This window comes from Psammomys obesus, unplaced genomic scaffold, assembly GCF_907164565.1.
Source record: "Psammomys obesus unplaced genomic scaffold, mPsaObe1.curated_primary_1811, whole genome shotgun sequence".
NCBI lineage: Eukaryota > Metazoa > Chordata > Mammalia > Rodentia > Muridae > Psammomys > Psammomys obesus.
This window is the reverse complement of record NW_026587216.1, coordinates 19,609,945-19,627,393: the sequence shown is the minus strand read 5'-3', so window position 1 is coordinate 19,627,393 and position 17,449 is coordinate 19,609,945. Positions and strand designations below refer to the sequence as shown.

At 37.3% G+C, this 17,449-nt stretch overlaps 1 protein-coding gene across 1 annotated transcript in view; it reads right to left on the bottom strand.

Moving 5' to 3' along the window:
• Il7 (interleukin 7) overlaps positions 1-17,449 on the bottom strand; it is a 44,672-nt gene that overhangs the window by 2,023 nt on the left and 25,200 nt on the right. The window contains exons 3-4 of the mRNA XM_055603139.1: positions 2,848-2,928; positions 1,678-1,809 (exon numbers count right to left, since the gene is read on the bottom strand). Of these exons, the coding sequence (XP_055459114.1) occupies positions 1,678-1,809; positions 2,848-2,928 (213 nt within the window). The remainder of the gene's footprint in view (positions 1-1,677; positions 1,810-2,847; positions 2,929-17,449) is intronic.

Sequence of the window (17,449 nt, the reverse complement as noted above, 5' to 3'; positions counted from 1 at the left end):
TAAAATCCGTGGTGATGATAACTATGATTGATAGGAAAATCAAATCTACTATTCTTAATGTTTTATATGTCATTTTTCACCCTGTAACAGTGGACATGATAGTCTAAACTTTCATAAAGGACACATTTTTTTTTACATGATTTAATTGGACTTTTATATCAAAAAACTTTTTGGAAGGATGTAACATTGAAAATATTTAGGTTAACAATACTATAACTAATTCAACTGGTACTTTAGAATCTGCTACAAAAATTTAATGCTTAATAGAATATGGCTACTATCTGCCTTATAAGTTAGTTTTTCCCACCTAATTAAGAATTTTTAAATGCTACCAGGACAGTATATAGAGAGATGCCTGTACACAGTAGATAACTGGAGAGCAATTGTATTTCTCTGAGCCATGTGACATGGTAGAGTGATTTAGTGAAGAATCATTTAGTGAAGAATCAGTTAATTGAGTATTTTCTAGGTCAGATATTATTCTCAGTGCTTTACCGGTTTTACTTTATTCTGTCTTCTTGCTAAAGCTGTGACCTTGATGATTTTACTTCAGTCCACACATGAGGATAAGAACCCACAAAGAGGTGAGAGCCAGTGGGACACAGTTGTAATGGATACATCATGAACTCATCTCTTAATTTAGTCACAAATTCATATCTCTATTTGTTACACACTTGAGTAATGCAATCATGTAACTTTTAAATAACTTCAAAGAGTTGATGACAGGTTTTTAAAGATCTGAAGGAATTTTTCTTTAATCTTTCAGTGGATACACCAGAACATTTTTAAAGTACCAACTGAATTCCACTTGACTAATTGCTGTACGTGAGTAGGGGGACTACGAATGGTACTTCCACGATACCAGTGTTGGTATAGTATATGTCCATAGTTCCACATCCTTGGATTTAAATCAACTGCATTTGAACATATTTGAAGAAAAATGCTCCTGTACTGAACATGTGTGAGCTAATTTTCTTGTCTTTGTTTTCAAACTACACATAATAACTAAGTACTTATCATTTACATTGCTATAGGTGTTTGAAGAAGCCTACATGCAATTTAGAGGACACAGGAAGATATGTGTAGGTTATATGCAGAAACCCCATCATTTTCTGTAAGGAAGGTGAACATTGACAGAATTGTGTGTGAGATGTCCTGACCATTCACCATGAATAGTGATGTACAATGATACGTAATGTCAAAAATGTAGGAAAAAATAAGTGTTGCTTTTAGCTCTGAAATTCTGGATATGCAAATATTCTAAACTTTCCAAATTCTTGGACACAGGCCCTTGGCATATTTATGTTGCTTTTAGCTTGCATATTTGTGTACTTGGAATTTTTTACTTCATGTTGGATTGCCTGAAACTTCGCAAAGCGTATGCAAACTCACCTGCTTCCCTTTTGATGAAACAACTTAATGGAAATGTAAGAAATAATCCATCGCCCACAAACCAACATGGTCACTGTTCAATGTCCCTGGTTAACCTTTTAAAGCAGATTCAAATGGGCTTTCTGACTTTGCAACCAAGGCATGCGTAGCTTTCTAAAGTTTGAGTCTTCCTTCCAGATCAGCAGCGCTTTGAGCTCTGTGACAGAAGTGTTGACCACCAGAGAACGATGGCATCCCAAACAGGAGTGACGTGTATTTGGCTCCCAGTACACCATCCACACTTACCTTGCTCGTGCAGTTCACCAGTGTTTGTGTGCCTACTGAAACTTTCAGTAAGTGGACATTGAACTCTTCACTGATATTCATTTTAAGAAATTGCTTCAACTTGCGAGCAGCACGATTTAGAAAAGCAGCTTCCTATTGGAAGAAACAAAATCAAAAGGGCTGCTAACATAAGGCCAGAGCCCTGTCCCTTAGCAATGCCCCACCTCCTCCCCAGCTCTCTGTTCCAGTTAATCACGTCAGTGGTTAGTAACAAAAATGAAACTGCTTGGCTCCAAGGAGACAGAGAACACAAAGTGCCTAGAATTTGGTTTAATGATTATCTGACTTTCAAAGAGTTGTTTCTCCATTCTGTACATGTGGCTTTACAGTTTATGGGCGAACACATGACAAGACTGTATGCTTTAAACAGGATAACCAAAGAAGAAGGCCGCTGAACTGCTAAGAAGGGAAGGTAGGTGTGGGTTTTCTTGCTACCGTTTATGAACACTTGAGCTCCGGGGGAAAAGCTGACAATAAAGTAAAGTGAAAACGAAGAGCCCTTTAACCTAACACATAAAGCTTTTTAGTTAAATTAGTTTAAAAAATGGAAAGAATTTACGGTTATGTGATAATGTGATGTTAACAGCTAGGTGAGTTTTAGAAAAACTATCAAATACCAAAGAACATCTGTTTCTTTGAGGAAAGTTACAAACTTTTGTGTATATTTTTCCATTGTAGTTATCCAACTAGAGCTGACTTTGGTATAAAGTCAGTAAATACTAAAAAAAACAAAACAAACAAAAAAAAAAACAAAAAAAAAAAACTTCAAACCATCTAAAACTAAATGATTGTGTGTGTGTGTGTGTGCGCGCGCGCACAAAGCACAAACATTTTAACAAGGACTTTCTTTTACAAGAAATTAATGGGAAAAACATTTATGCCTTTATAGTCAGTGTTACTAGTATTTTTAATGTGAAAAATAGGAAATAAGGACAAACTGTAAGGACAAACTTACAGTTTTTATCTTTTGAGAACAGGATATCTGTAAAATTAATACATAACAGATCACAGTATAACATAACAGACAAAAGATAATCTTGTCATCATGATAAAAAAGATCATGGAATTAATTTAATTATCTAAAAAGTACATATAAAATCAAGCTCACAATAAATTTTAAATTATCATTACCTTTGTATCATCACATAGATGTTTTTTAAAAAAGTTTGGTTCATTATTTGGGCAATTGCTATCAGTTCCTGTCATTTTGTCCTGTAATAATATAAAACAATATAGTTAAGTGATGCAGATGTCCCTAACATACAATTATAAAATAACATTCGAATATCTGATGTTCATATAAATACTTTAAGGAAAGTAAATTTTCCTGATTCCACTTACTAGACATCAAGAATAATCTTCTTTACATGAAAAATAAGCAAATATGTACAATATCGCCTCAAATAAGATTCAGAATCTCTTAAGAGGAAGTCGGAGGATCTCTGTCCAACAGGCTAGGTCTTTCAGGCTAGAGCCTCTCACAGACTTACACAGTCTTAGTCTGAATGACTTTGTCAGAACAGTAAGTAAAGCAAGAGCAAGATTAGTAGCAGTCTTTTAATCTTCATCTTCCATTCAGGAGAGCGTGTCGTTCTTATTGCTCATACAAAGGGTGAGTGGTCTCCTGACTCTAAAAATGTATTCATTTGCTGTTCAACCTGTAGGAAATAGTGCCTGAGCATAGACTTGTTTAACGATTCAGCACTTACTGATGACCATTGTTCAAAGATTTCTGCAAAACCCTGCACTGAAGCTAATTTAAGGAAACAGTGACCTGGTTTCCTGTGGCATTTGGCAGATGGGTCACTGTTTCCTTTGAACACGATTACTTCATACCTTTGGAAATGTGTCTGTACTGGTCACCTAAGACATACTGTAAACATCACAAAAACAAAACATATATTTTCTAAAATATAGCTAAAACTAATGAAAATGACTTGTCTAATAAGTCATTTTCTATCAGATTTAATTATTTAACCCCAAGAATGATAACAAATTGTAAATACATTTTTTTGGTTAAACATACAATGTCTCATATGAACTATGTCAGTGAATTAAATTATTGGAGCATTCTAACAAATTGTATAACAATATTTTAGAATCCTTTTTGGTTAGGCCAATGCTCTGGAAAACTAATACAGTTAAATTTCATATGCCTCCATAAGAGAATGGTAAACTCCTCTGTATGTCTGCCAAGTGTTTGATCAACAATTGACTTTCAGTGGGCATGTAGGATGTCAGAGTTGCCTTTTGAAATTAACATTCAAGCCTGTCAAGAGCAGCTCAGAGTATGAATTCATAGTGAAAGAAAATACTTCCTATCTCTTGATTTAACAGTGTCAAAGTAATAGATTCCTACAGGCATTTTGGTTCATGTAAGCATTATTTCCAGTTTATTTATAACATGGAAAAACCACAGATGAAAATCTAAAATCACTATTAGCTGTAGTTTGAGCTGCTTTTTCATCCAGATCCACAGACAGCAGGCAGAGACAGAGGTTGGATAGGGCATGGGCTTTTGAAACCTCAAATCCTTCCCTTAGTGACACACCTCTCCAACAAAACCACACCTCCTAATCCTTCTTAAATAGTTCCACCAGCTGAAAACTAAACATTCAAATATATGCATGCATGGGGGTCATTCTCATTCAAAACACCACATTTAGTTCCCTGTCCCCCATAGGCTTGTAGGTATATCAGAATGTAAAATTCATCCAGCCCAACTTCAAAACTCTCCATAGTCTGTTTCAAGACTGTTTAAAATCCCAAAGTCCTTAGTTTGTTGAGCCTGAGGGCAATCTCTGATTAAAACCCTGAAAAAGCAAAAAAATCAAAATGCTGATCATATGCTTCAACAGATACATACAGTGGCACAGAATATACATTACTGTTTTTAAAGGGTGGAACAGGAACTGCTTAATAAAACACTGGACCAAAGCAACACTGAAATTCAGCAGGGCATTCTCCAAATTTTGTCATCTCTGACCAATATCAAAAGGCTGAGTAGACAGATCTTCAAGTCTTCCACACTTTCTAGCTTTGCTGATGGAAAGACACTTATTCTTGGGCTGGTTCCACATCCTGTCCTCAGCATCTCTCCTTGGCAGATACCCCATGCTCTGACTTTTCTAACATCTTGGGATCTCCTAATCCAGGCCTCACCTTGGCAGCTTCACACAATGCTACCTTGGGCCTCTCTGGGAGGACTCCCTTGCCATGTGCCTCACCTCAACAGTTTTCCTTAACCATGGAAGATTTCATAATCTCTTTCCTGTATCCTTAACTCTAAAGCCAGATCTACTGATGCTGCCATGTTCTCCAGCTTGTTGGACCTGGATCCTGTCCCCACCTTGAATTAGATTTGCATAAACTTTCCCTTGTTGTTTAGGCCAAGGACATTCTTCACTGACCTTTTCCTTTCCGGGTTGCAGGATTAGCTGGGTGATATCATGCCCAGAGGTTACCACTCCCTTTATTCCATTTAGCATCAGACCTTTAAGCTTCTCATCCGCTTGAGCTCCAATACCAAATTTCTTGGTTCTCTTTTTCTCCTCAAACGATACATTTTCTATTTCTCTTTGCTCTGTTTGCTCCTTTTCTCCTTAGATGTATGAGTGACCACGTGGCACAGTTAATATTAGGCTGACTTAAAATCCCAGCTGCCAATGATATTAGTACAAAACTGCAAATTAGTCTCAGGAGGGTCTGTTGGACAAGGGCTGAAAGCAGCCACATGCTTTGCCAAAATATCACAAGAATGGTCTCTTGTCCAGATGATGTTATTCGCCTCTGAAACCCCTTGAGCATTGCCTACAGAGGTCAAATTGCCCTCAGCACTACTGTCTTCCAAACTTTTATTACCGTGGCCATTAAGCCCGATTTACATATTCATCTAGCTTTTGTGCGTGTGTGTGTGTGTGTGTGTGTGTGTGTGTGCGTGCGTGCGTGTGCGCGTGCAAAGTTCCATAGTCTTCCAATCAACTGTACATGTTTTACCTTTATTTACAAACACTAATCATAGGACATACCTTCCCTATCACTTTTTCAGTGTATTTATCATTTAATTATTTTGCCTTACGTGTATTTTTCTACAAAATCTTACATCTGATTAATTAATGAGGCACTAATGTTCAGTTTATATTTCAATGTTTATTTTCTCCTGGAAATCCAAAAAACTCACCTTTCCCCATTTTCTTTACTTTGGTATTATGTTAATCTTGGCTCCTTTTATGCTAGTTTCTTAAACTACTTTTATGGGTAATCTATTGTTTATTTAGTATGTGCAGGTGAGAGAGTCCAGGTGTGTGCTTACAGCAGCATGTGTGGAAAATAGGAGATAACTCTTGCAAGTTCTTACCTGTACCGTGTGAAACCCAGGGACTCATGTCTGTAGGCCTGCACACAAGTACCTTAACCCATTGGCCCTTACCTTCTTATTTAATTCTTTCCGTTTTCCTTTGCTTATGTGTTGTGTTTGTTAATTCACTTTTGGTAGGATCAGTAAACAGTACTTCACACTTTCCAAATGGATGCTAAAGCTGATTAGATATTGTTCGGCTACTGCTTAGCAGTGACTCCCACATTCTCCCACCTCATAGGATGATGCACCCACTTCCCTTGGCTGCCCTAGAACATTATCAGAAATGAGCTGGTTAAAAAAAAAAAAAAAAGAAAGAAAGAAAAGGAAAGGAATGCATTCTGTCAAGTTCCTAGAGATCAGAAATTTTAAATCAAAGTGTTGGCTGAAGACTCATGTCCAAGATCGTAATCTAGCTCTCCTATCTCCTCCTGTCTGCCAGCATCCTGGGTGGGTGTTCCTGTCTTATGGCCACATCACCATCTTCTAGCATTATGTGGTGTCAAGTCTTTGATTAACCACATTTCCAAAGATCCCTGTACCATAAATCTCCAGAGACTAGAATCTGATACATTTGGGTGACATAATCTAACTTATTGCAGAGAAGTATGTTGTTCTACTCATAAATATTGAGTCTGACCTAAAGATGGACTCTTCAGTTTTGGACAAAAGCAGATTACACCACAGCATACTTCACAGCTGAGGTTGGCCTCTTGTGATTATTTTACATGGCACCAGGCATCAGGAAGCAGCTGGTTTATTATCTGTCATTGCATAATAGATTTCAGTAAAGCCCAAAAGCGTTATAAAAGCATTATAAAAATGCATCCTTTGTAATTTCTGAATTTGGAGAAGGCTTCTGGATCCACCTCTGCCATAAAACACAGTTATGTGGTCTGCCCTGCTTGTAGTCTCCATGTTTTGATGAGAACTTGAGGATTTACCCCCAGGGTGCCCCACTAGTTTAGTTATGATCGAACCTCTCAGGGTTTCACCACTGGCACCTTTCTACAGGCTTCTTGAGTCCTTAAACATCATTTTCTAGCATTACTTCAAGTGTTGAACACACAAAAGAAAGAGGCTTTTCACCTTTTCTGATTCAGTTTTAGAAGTCATACATTGCATTTTTCACCTTATTTCAGTGGCACAAATGAAATAATTAATTCTAGTCTACCTTCAAGGGGAAGGAATTGAACTCTGATCATTGTAGTCATATGTAAAAATGACCATACTCCTCTATCTCATGACTCATAATGAATCATTTACAAATGATGAATCCAAGTCCATATTTATGAATCTGAGAAATGCATGCTATGTGCCTTTGTTGTATAGTAGAAGCTACCGATAGACACTAGTTAACTGACCAAAATAGGGGAAGTTATAGATAAAGATAGTCCTCAGGCCAGCTCTTCTGTCACTCAATTGCTATATTTTTTGCTGTACAATAGTTCTCTTGAGTTTATTTTACAAAAGAGAGTTTCAGTAGTGTTCCCTGTGAATCTTCTTCTTGGTCACTTGCACTCTCCCCACACTTGTATACATTTGTTGCAGAAAGGGCTCCTAGTTAGTAGCTAACTACCAGCTTGCTACTTCTTTGCATTTGTTTCCTGAGATTGGTCCTCAGGATTCAAAATATTTATGTAGAAATGGAAGATTCAATCTTAAGTTTGGTTCTAAATTTTGAATTTTTGTTTTCTACAAAAAATATTCTAAATTTTTGTATACCAGCTTCATAACCCACCCATAGGCAAATCTTAGCACATCAAATAGTCTTAATGGAGAGAGCTTATGTTCTCTGTATGAAATCTGTAAAGTGTGTATTGTTTACAGAATCCTTTTTCAATTGGTACAAAATTTAGAGCTTAACGGGCTGTGTTTTGAACTGGTTTTTAGTTGCTGATTTAAAAGAAAAGTCACTTAAAAGTTGGTCAAATACCTATTAAGTAGTTACTGTGTGCCATTTAGTAGCGGAGATACCACTATAAAATGGTTCTTTCTCATAATAACATATACTGTTATTGTTTGGTGGTAAATAAACAGACATTAATCCAATAGCTACAATTAATTGCCAACTTGAATTAATTGCCAACTTCTGTCTTGAATTCCTGTCCTGACTTCCTTCTTTTATAGACTACAGCTGTAAGCTGAAATAAACCTTCCTGCCTCACAGTGCTTTTAGCCATGAAGTTTATTTACCACAGCAGTAGGCCAGTGCCATGATGGTCTACAGACCTTCACAGCTCCCATCACAGCTGTGCTTAGGGTACCACAACTAAATTCTGAAACATGAGTCGCCTAGGTACTCAAAACATAGAAAACAAGATTTACAATTAGCTTCCTATAGGGAGAAAGTGGCATGTCAGTAGGTGACTCAGTGAAAGAAATCAAAGGAAGGGAGCATATCTGACAGATATAACAATGATATAACAATGATAGCATCCTAATAAAAAGAAAGAGCCTGGAAGAAGTCTAGTTATACGGTCTTAAGAACATGTTAAGAAATCTTTCCAAATCCTAAATGTAAAAATTAACAGTTGAGTATATTTGTAGTGACAAATACAGTAAAGATGAACTTTTGAGGCTCATGTAGCTAGATGAACACTGGAATTTTTATCATGTTATTGAATAATGACTTACTGGTGTCTTAGGATAATTACTGTAATTAAACACTATGACCAAAAGCAGCTTGAGCAGAAAGGGTTTATTTCAGTGTATAGTTCCATCATAATGCATAACTGATTTAAGTCAGGGTAGGAACTCAAACAGGGCAAGAACTTGGAGAAAGGGACTGATGCAGAGGCCATGGAGAACTGCTGTTTACTGGCTTGCTTCTCATAGCTTGCTCAGTCTGCTTTCTTATAGCACCCAGGACCTACCGCACATAAAACACAGAGGGCTGGATCCTCCCACATCAAAAAGCAATTTAAAAAAAATCAATTGTCCACAGGCCAATCTGATGGAAGAAATTCATCGGTTGAAATACCTTCTTTAAAAAAGACTCTTGGTGACAAAAGACTCTCAGTATTTTGAGTTAGCCTCCCTTGGCTTCCTGTTTGTGGCTCAAGATAGGAGCTTTCATTGATATTTCAGCCACCTGCTGCCTGATAGGCCCACTTTACAATTATGGACCCTAACTCCTGAAATGTTATCCATAAGAAACTCATCAAGATTTCTTGAGACCCACACCAGTCTGCAGCTTCTGAGACCAGCATGGATCAAGGAGCAGCAGGTAAGAGCCCCTCCCCACATTTACTGGCCTGCCACGGGCTGACAGCAACAGTGGCCTGGTCTGCCCAGAGCCCTCTCAGCTCCACTTCCTCTGCATGTCCCATTCCCCAGAGCCCCGCCTGCGACATTTCCCAGGACCCACCCTGATCTGAGGCCCCGGAGACCAGCTGGGATCAGGGAGCAACAGGAAAACCAGAGGATTTAAGCCATCTGGGACCATGAGCTCTAACCCCCGAAGACCTATTACCATCAGAGACCACCGGGTCTGCTAATAACAGAGTCAAACAAATGGCTAGAGGTCAGCGCAAGAACACCACCAACAAAACCCAGCTATCCTACCACAGCAAATCCTGAGCATGCTATCACTCCGCAAGCACAAGAAAACAATCTTAAATTTGAGGTTATGAAAAATGACAGAGGCATTAAAAGAAGAAAATGAATCCCTTAAAGAACTGCAGGAAAATATAATGAACAGGTGAAGGAATTGAATAAATACCTCAATGAAACACAGGAAAGTACAGTTAAGCAGGTGAAGGAACTAAGTAAATCCCTTAGAGAAATACAAGAAAATATGACCAAATGGGAGAAAGAAATGAATAAAACTGTCTAAGACCTAAAAATGGAAATAGAAGCAATAAAGAAAACACAATACAAGGCAGTCCAGGAGATGGAAAATATAGGGAAAAGAACAGGAACTACAGACACAAGCATCAATAACAGAATACAAGAGATGGAAGAAAGCATCTCAGGTGTAGAAGATAAGATTGAAGAAATCAATACATCAGTCAAAGAAGATGTTAAATCTAAATAGTTCCTGACACAAAACATCCAAGAAATCCAGGACAATATTAAAAGACAAAACCTAAGAATAATAGAAGAGGAGGAAGAATTAATCAAAAGACATGGGGAAGGGCACTTCATACTCATCAAAGGAAAAATCGACCAAGATGATGTCTCAATTCTGAACATATATGCCCCAAATGCAAGGGCACCCACATTTGTAAAAGAAACACTACTAAAGCTTAACTCATACATTGAACCCCATACGACACCTCTCTCACCAATAGACAGATTGTTGAGATGGAAACTAAACAGAGAAATAATGAAACTAACCAATATTATGAGTCAATTGGACCTAACAGACATCTATAGAACATTCTATCCAAACAGAAAAAATATACCTTCTTCTGAGCACCTCATGGAACCTACTCCAAAACTGACCACATACTCAGACACAAAGTAAGCCTCAACAAATACAAAAAAATCGAAATAACACCTTGTATTCTGTCAGACCACCATGGTTTAAGTTCAACAACAACAGAAACAATAGAATGCCTACAAACTCATGGAAATTGAACAACTCTCTACTTAATGACCACTGTGTTAGGGAGAAAAAGAAAGAAAGAAATTGAAGACTTTCTAGAATTCAAATAAAATGAAGGCACAACATACCCAAACTTACGAGACACAGTGAAAGTAGTGCTAAGAGGAATCTTCATAATGATAAGGGCCTTCAGAAAGAAAGTGGAGAGAGCTTAGACTAGCAACTTAACAGCTCACCTGAAAGCTCTAGAAAAAAGGAAGCAAACCCAGCCAAGAGGAGTGAACAGCAGGAAATAATCAAACTCAGGGATTTAATAAATAACCTAGAAACAAAGAGAACAATACAGAGAATCAACAAAATCAAAAGTTTCTTTTTTTTTTTTTGAGAAAATCAAGAAGGTAGACAAACCCTTAGTCAAACTAACTAAAGGACAGAGAGAAAGTATTAAAATTAATAAAATCAGAAATGAAAGTGGGGATATAACAACAGACACTGAGGAACTCCAAAGCATTATTAGGTTGTACTTAAAAAACGTATGCCACAAAATTGGAAAATCTAAATGAAACAGATGATTCTCTTGTTAGATAACACTTATCAAAGTTAAATTAAGATCAAATTAACAATTTAAATAAACCTATAACTCCTAAGGAAATAGAAGCATTCATCAAAAACCTCCTACCCAGAATGTTTTAGCACAGAGTTCTACCAGACTTTCAAAGAAGAACTAATACCAATACTCCTCAAAGCATTCCACAAAAGGAACACTGCCAAACTCATTCTATGAGGCCACAGTCACCTCACCCTGATACCTAAACCACACAAAGACTCCATAAAGAAAGAGAATTTCAGACCAATCTCCCTTGTGAACATTGATGAAAAAATACTCAATATAATACTTGCAAACCGAATCCAGGAATACATCAAAAATACCATCCACCATGATAAGGTAGGCTTCATCCCAGGAATGCAGGGATGGTTCAACATATGAAAATCCATCAATGTAATCCACAATGTAAACAAACTGAAAGAAAAAAACAAAAACATCATCATCCCATTAGAGGCTGAAAAGACTTTGACAAAATACAACCACCCTTCATGTTTAAAGTCTTGGAGAGATCAGGGATTCAAGGCACATACCTAAACACAGCAAAAGCAACATACAGCAAGCCAATAGCCAACATTAAGTTAAATGGAGAGAAACTTAAAGTATTCCTGCTAAAATCAGGGACAAGACAAGGCTGCCCACTCCACCACATCGCTTCAATATAGTAGTTCTAGATAGAGCAATAAAGCAACTAAAGGAGATCAAGGGGATATAAATTGGAAGAGAAGAAGTAAAGGTTTTGCTATTCACAGATGATGTGCTAGTTTACATAGTGATCCCGAGATTCTACCAGAGAACTCCTATGGCTGATAAACACCTTCAGCAAAGTGTCTGGATACAAATTAAATCAAAAGGGTCAGTTGCCCTATTTTATACAAGCAACAAAAGGGCATAGAAAGAAATTAGGGAAACAACAACCCTCACAATAGCAACAAATATTATAAAATGTCTTGGTGTAACTAACCAAGCAAGTGAAAGACCTGTATGACAAGAACTTCAAGTCTTTGAAGAAAGAAATTGAAGATTTTGGAAGATGAAAAGATCTTTCATGCTCATGGATCAGTAGGATTAACATAGTAAAAAGGCCATTCCTGTCAAAAGCCATCTACAGATTCAAAGTAATTTCCATCAAAATTCCAATGCAATTCTTTAAAGACCTGGAAAAAGCAACCATTATCTTTTTTATGGAAAAATAAAAGACCCATGATAACCAAACAATTCTGTACAATAAAAGAAGGTCCAGCAGTGTCAACATCCTGATTTCAAGCTATAATATGGAGCAATAGTATAATATAGAGCAATGGTAATAAAAACTGCATGGTATTGGCATAGAAATAGGTTGATCAATGGAACCAAGTTGAAAAAATAAACTAACACTCCTACGGGCACTTGAATTTTGACAAAGAAGCCAAAACCATACAATGGTTAAAAGAAAGCATCTTCAACAAATGGTGCTGGTCAAACTGAATGTCTGCATGTATAAAAATGGAAATAGACCCATACTTACCACCCTGCACAAAACTCAAGTCCAAGTGGATCAAAGACCTTGACATAAAACCAGAGACTCTGAATCTATTTGAAGATAAAGTGAGGAAAATTCTGGAACTGATTGGCATAGAAGACAGCTTCCTGAACAGAATATGAACAACACAAACTTTGAGATCAATAATTAATAAATGGGATGTCATGAAACTGAGAAGTTTCTGTAAGTCAAAGGACACTGTCAATAGAACATAATGGCAGCCTACAGATTGAGAAAAGATCATCAGCACTACATCAGACAGAGGGCTAATCTCTAAAATATACAAAGAATTTAAGAAATTAAACATCAATGAATCAAGTAATCTAATTAAATGTGGGATACAGAGCTAAACTGAGAATTCACAACAGAGGAATCTCAAATGGCTGAGAAGCATTTAAAGAAATGCTCTGTGTCCTTAGCCATCAGAGAAATGCAAATCAAAATGACTCTGAAATTCCATCTTACACAGATCAGAGTGGTGAAGATCAAAACCTCAAGTGAGAACACATGCTGGCGATGATGTGGAGAAAGAGGAATCTTCCTTCATTGCTGGTGGGAGTACAAACTTGTACAACCTCTTTGGAAATCAATCTGGTGCTATCTCAAAAAATTGGGAATAGTCATACCTCAGGATCCAGCTATACCACTCCTAGGCATATACCCAAAAGATGCTCCACCACTCAGTAAGGACACTTGCTCAACTGTGTTCATAGCAGCTTTATTCATAATAGCCAGAAACTGGAAACAACCTAGATATCCTTCAACCAAAGAATGGATAAAAAAAAAAAATATGGTACATTTACACAATGGAATACTACTCAGCTATTAAAATAAGGAAATCATGAAATTTGCAGGTAAATGAGTGGAACTAGAAAAGATGATCCTGAGTGAGATAACTCAGACCCAGAAAGACACACATGGTATGTACTCACCTATAAGTGGCTATTAGTACAGGTTACCCATACTATAATCCATACGTCCAAAGAAGGTAGGTAACAAAGAGGGCCCAAGGGAGAGTGCCGGAATGTCACTCAGAAGGGGATGAAGAGAGGGAACTGTGCAGGAGATGGAATGGGGAGGGATACAATGGTGGCGATCAGATGTGGGGAGAAGGGGGATGGGAAATAAGAGGGCTGGGAACAAGAAGGGAAACTTCTTGTTCAAGCTAGCAGCCTGCTACAGGATAGGCTCCTGGGAGGATATAGGTGTGATTCTAGCAGAGACTGCTACCGGAAAGGAGAAGGGAGGAACATGAAGAACGAAGTGACCACCTCCTAGACAGGCAGGACTAGTGGGAGGAGGGGATCAACAACCCATTGACAAAATCTGTGATCCAAAAATTACCCTGCCTACAAGAAGTGTGGGGATAAAGAGGGAACAACGATAGAGGGAAAGTTCAAACAATAATTCGCCCAACCTGAGACACACACCAAAGTAGAGAGCCAGCCCTTTACACTCTTGATGTCGCTCTGCTAAGCTTGCAGACAGAAGGCTAACTCGACTATTGTCTGGGAGGCTCCAATCACCTGGAGATCTAGACACTTGCTGAGATGGAGCTCCGGAGTCCTGTGGAAGTGTTGGGGGAAAGATGGAAGGACCTGGAGGGGACAGGAACCTCACAAGAAGACCAACAAAGACAACTAACCCAGTCTCATGAGGGCTTTCAGAGACTGGAGCATCAACTAAAGAGAATCCATAGTCTGCACGTAGTCCCCCTGCACACATGCAGCCAATGGATGGCTTGGTCTTCGTGTGTGTCTCCCATGGAGTGGAGGAGGAGGGCTGTTTCTGACTCTATTGCCTGCTTTGAAATCTCTTCTCCCCTGGCCGGGCTGCCTTGCCTGGCCTCAGGGGATGAAGATAAACTCAGACTTGTTGTGACTTGATATGCTGGGGTTGTTGAAGGGAGGGAGAAAGGGGAAAGGAGGAGAAGGGGACTGGGAGCAGAGGAGGCCACCCTTGGGATATAAAGTAAATAAACTGAAATAAAAAAAGAAAAAAATGACTATTTTGTTAAGTTGATATAAAATCAGCCCCCCAAACTAGATGTCCCAGTAGGAAAGAATACATGGATAGGTAGAAACTTGAAAAATATTTACAAAACAAACATCATGATTTTAAAATGAAAATTAAGGAAGACTGATACATTAAGTATGATTCTTATGTTTACTGGTCTATGCAATAAAATATTCTGTCTAAAAATTTTTTGCAGTATGGAATACTAGAAAAGGGAGAATGGCTACATTTATGTATCTGAGATGAAAAGAAGAGTTCAAGCTGACTTGAAAAGACTCAGGAACAGATGTCCCACAGGCACATGGAAGGAAAGCCAAGGGAGGAGGCTGTTCTGATGATGCAGTGTATTTTATAGATGCCAACTGAACGGTCACGTGGAGGCTTGTGCACACTTGGCCACAGAAGGAAAACTAATATCGAAAAGAGAGTGCTAAAAAACAATCATGGAAAAAATAAAAATAATGTGCATTATAATCAACCTCAGGTTTAGAATTAGCAAACACACAGTAAGAAGATTAAACCCAAAGTATCTAAGGAAATAAATTTTGGAGAAAAAAAGAATAAAACCAACTAAAAAAAGGCAATAAAATAATGCAACATTGCATTTCTGCAAATCATTTGGTGAGAAATAGATACCCTTTTTACCAAAATCAAAAGATCAATCAGAAAATCTCTAGTCTTGTTAAGAAATAAAAAAGAAGATGCAAAATTGAAAAGATCCAAAATTGAAAAGGTTACATTACTTAGATACAATGGCATTAAAAGTAATGTGAAAAATTCTATGTCCACAATATTAACAGCCTACATGAAATAAAAAATAATAATTTGGATGAAATAATCTTCAAACATACAGAAAAAATAAAGAATTTGATAATCTTTAGTTACTTAAAATATTGTATAATTATTAATGTTATAGAATATACTATATTCAAGATTTACAGACTATTATTCCAAATGTTAAAGGAGGAAATGCCATTAGCTGTCTGTCATGTCTTCTAGACTAAAGAAGCAGTCAAAGCTTTCTTAGCTCATTAAAATATCAGTATTCCTGTAATACAAAAATTAGACAAAGACATTATAATGTCTTTATCTAGAATGCCTCATCAGCAGCCCATTCAAAGAAATAAAAAGAAGGAGGAGGTCCTGAATCCTGAATATACACCTCACTAAAGAAAGTTCAGTGGTGACAAAGTATATGAAAAGATATTCAACATCACATGTCACCAGGGAAAGGGAAAGAAAATAATGAAATACCACATCCCTCTCATGACTTTTGCAATATCTAAAATTTAAAACAGACAACACTAAACCATGGTGAGGGTATGGAGCAATAAGAATTCTCAACAATTGCCTGTGGGAATGCAAAATGGCACTTCTATTTAGGAAGACAGTTTGCTTGTTTATCTTATAAAATTAAGCAAACTTTTCTTTAACTCAGCAATCTTGATCCTCCCTATTTACCCAAAGGATTTGAAAGCATGCTCATACAAATGCTGCAAATAAAGTGGCTTTGTTATTTTCTCAATTGTGAAGCAATTAAAATGTCTCTCAGCAGGTAAATGAATAACCTCTGGCACTTCTAGACAATGGAATACTTTTTACTGAAAAGGGGGCATCAAACAGCAAGGAGGCCTGGGGGAAATTTTCATACATTTGTTAAAAGAAGCATTTAAGAAAACTATAGATACAGTAAAACAGCCGTGGCTTTCAGAGATGAAGAATTTGTGAGGGCCATATGCGGCAGTGAAAATTTTCTATATGCTTCTGTAATTTGAATATTTGATATTTGAAAAATCAACCCATAGTTTTATTTTTTATTTTTTCACCAAGAAAGAATTCTGATGTGAGAAAGGGACACACGGTGATAATTATTTGCAGGATCTTAAACTGTGGCACATGCATGACTATAACAGACTGTGTTGCCGTTGGAGCGGTTTTCTGGAGGCCAGTGAGATACAGGAACACAATCCTTTCGGAACAAATTTATTTTCATGAAATTAACATTGGTCTTAAAAATAAATTTTATTATTTGAATTTTTTTTTCTGTGAAAATGAAATGGAAGGTGCCACTCCAAAACATTGACAAATAGCTGGGCATGATGTCAAATGTCTGTAACCCCAGGACTTGGTTAATGGAGTCAGGAGAATCAAGAGTTAAATAGCACATTAGAGTTCAGCAGCCCAGCTTGGCCTATATGAGACCCTCTCTCAAAAATGTGTTGACAATATGCAAGGGTGACATAATTAGCACATTAAAGAAGTAAACACAGCACACACACACACACACACACACACACACACGTGCACACACACGCATACACACATGCAAGTAACAAGTTATTACTCAAGTGCCTAAAGACCTGCCAAGATTGAATCTAGACATTATAAAGGATACATTATGAATTCTGATTTTTTGTAAGAAAACTTAGGAGCAACTCAAATCATTAAATTCATATTTGAAGAGAAAATGCACTGTGTCTTTGTTTAGAAAATACCTAATGCTTACAAGAAAATGTCCTTAGGAATCATTTTATTGCTGTGTTATTTTGGCAGAATAATACTATTTGATTTTCTCCTAGGTCCATGGAATATTTAGTCTTAAGCTCTAGGGTACTTTAACAGTGTCAAACATAGGTTTCATTTCATGTAGTAGGTCTTAGCCCTTCTCTGTAATGATAAGCA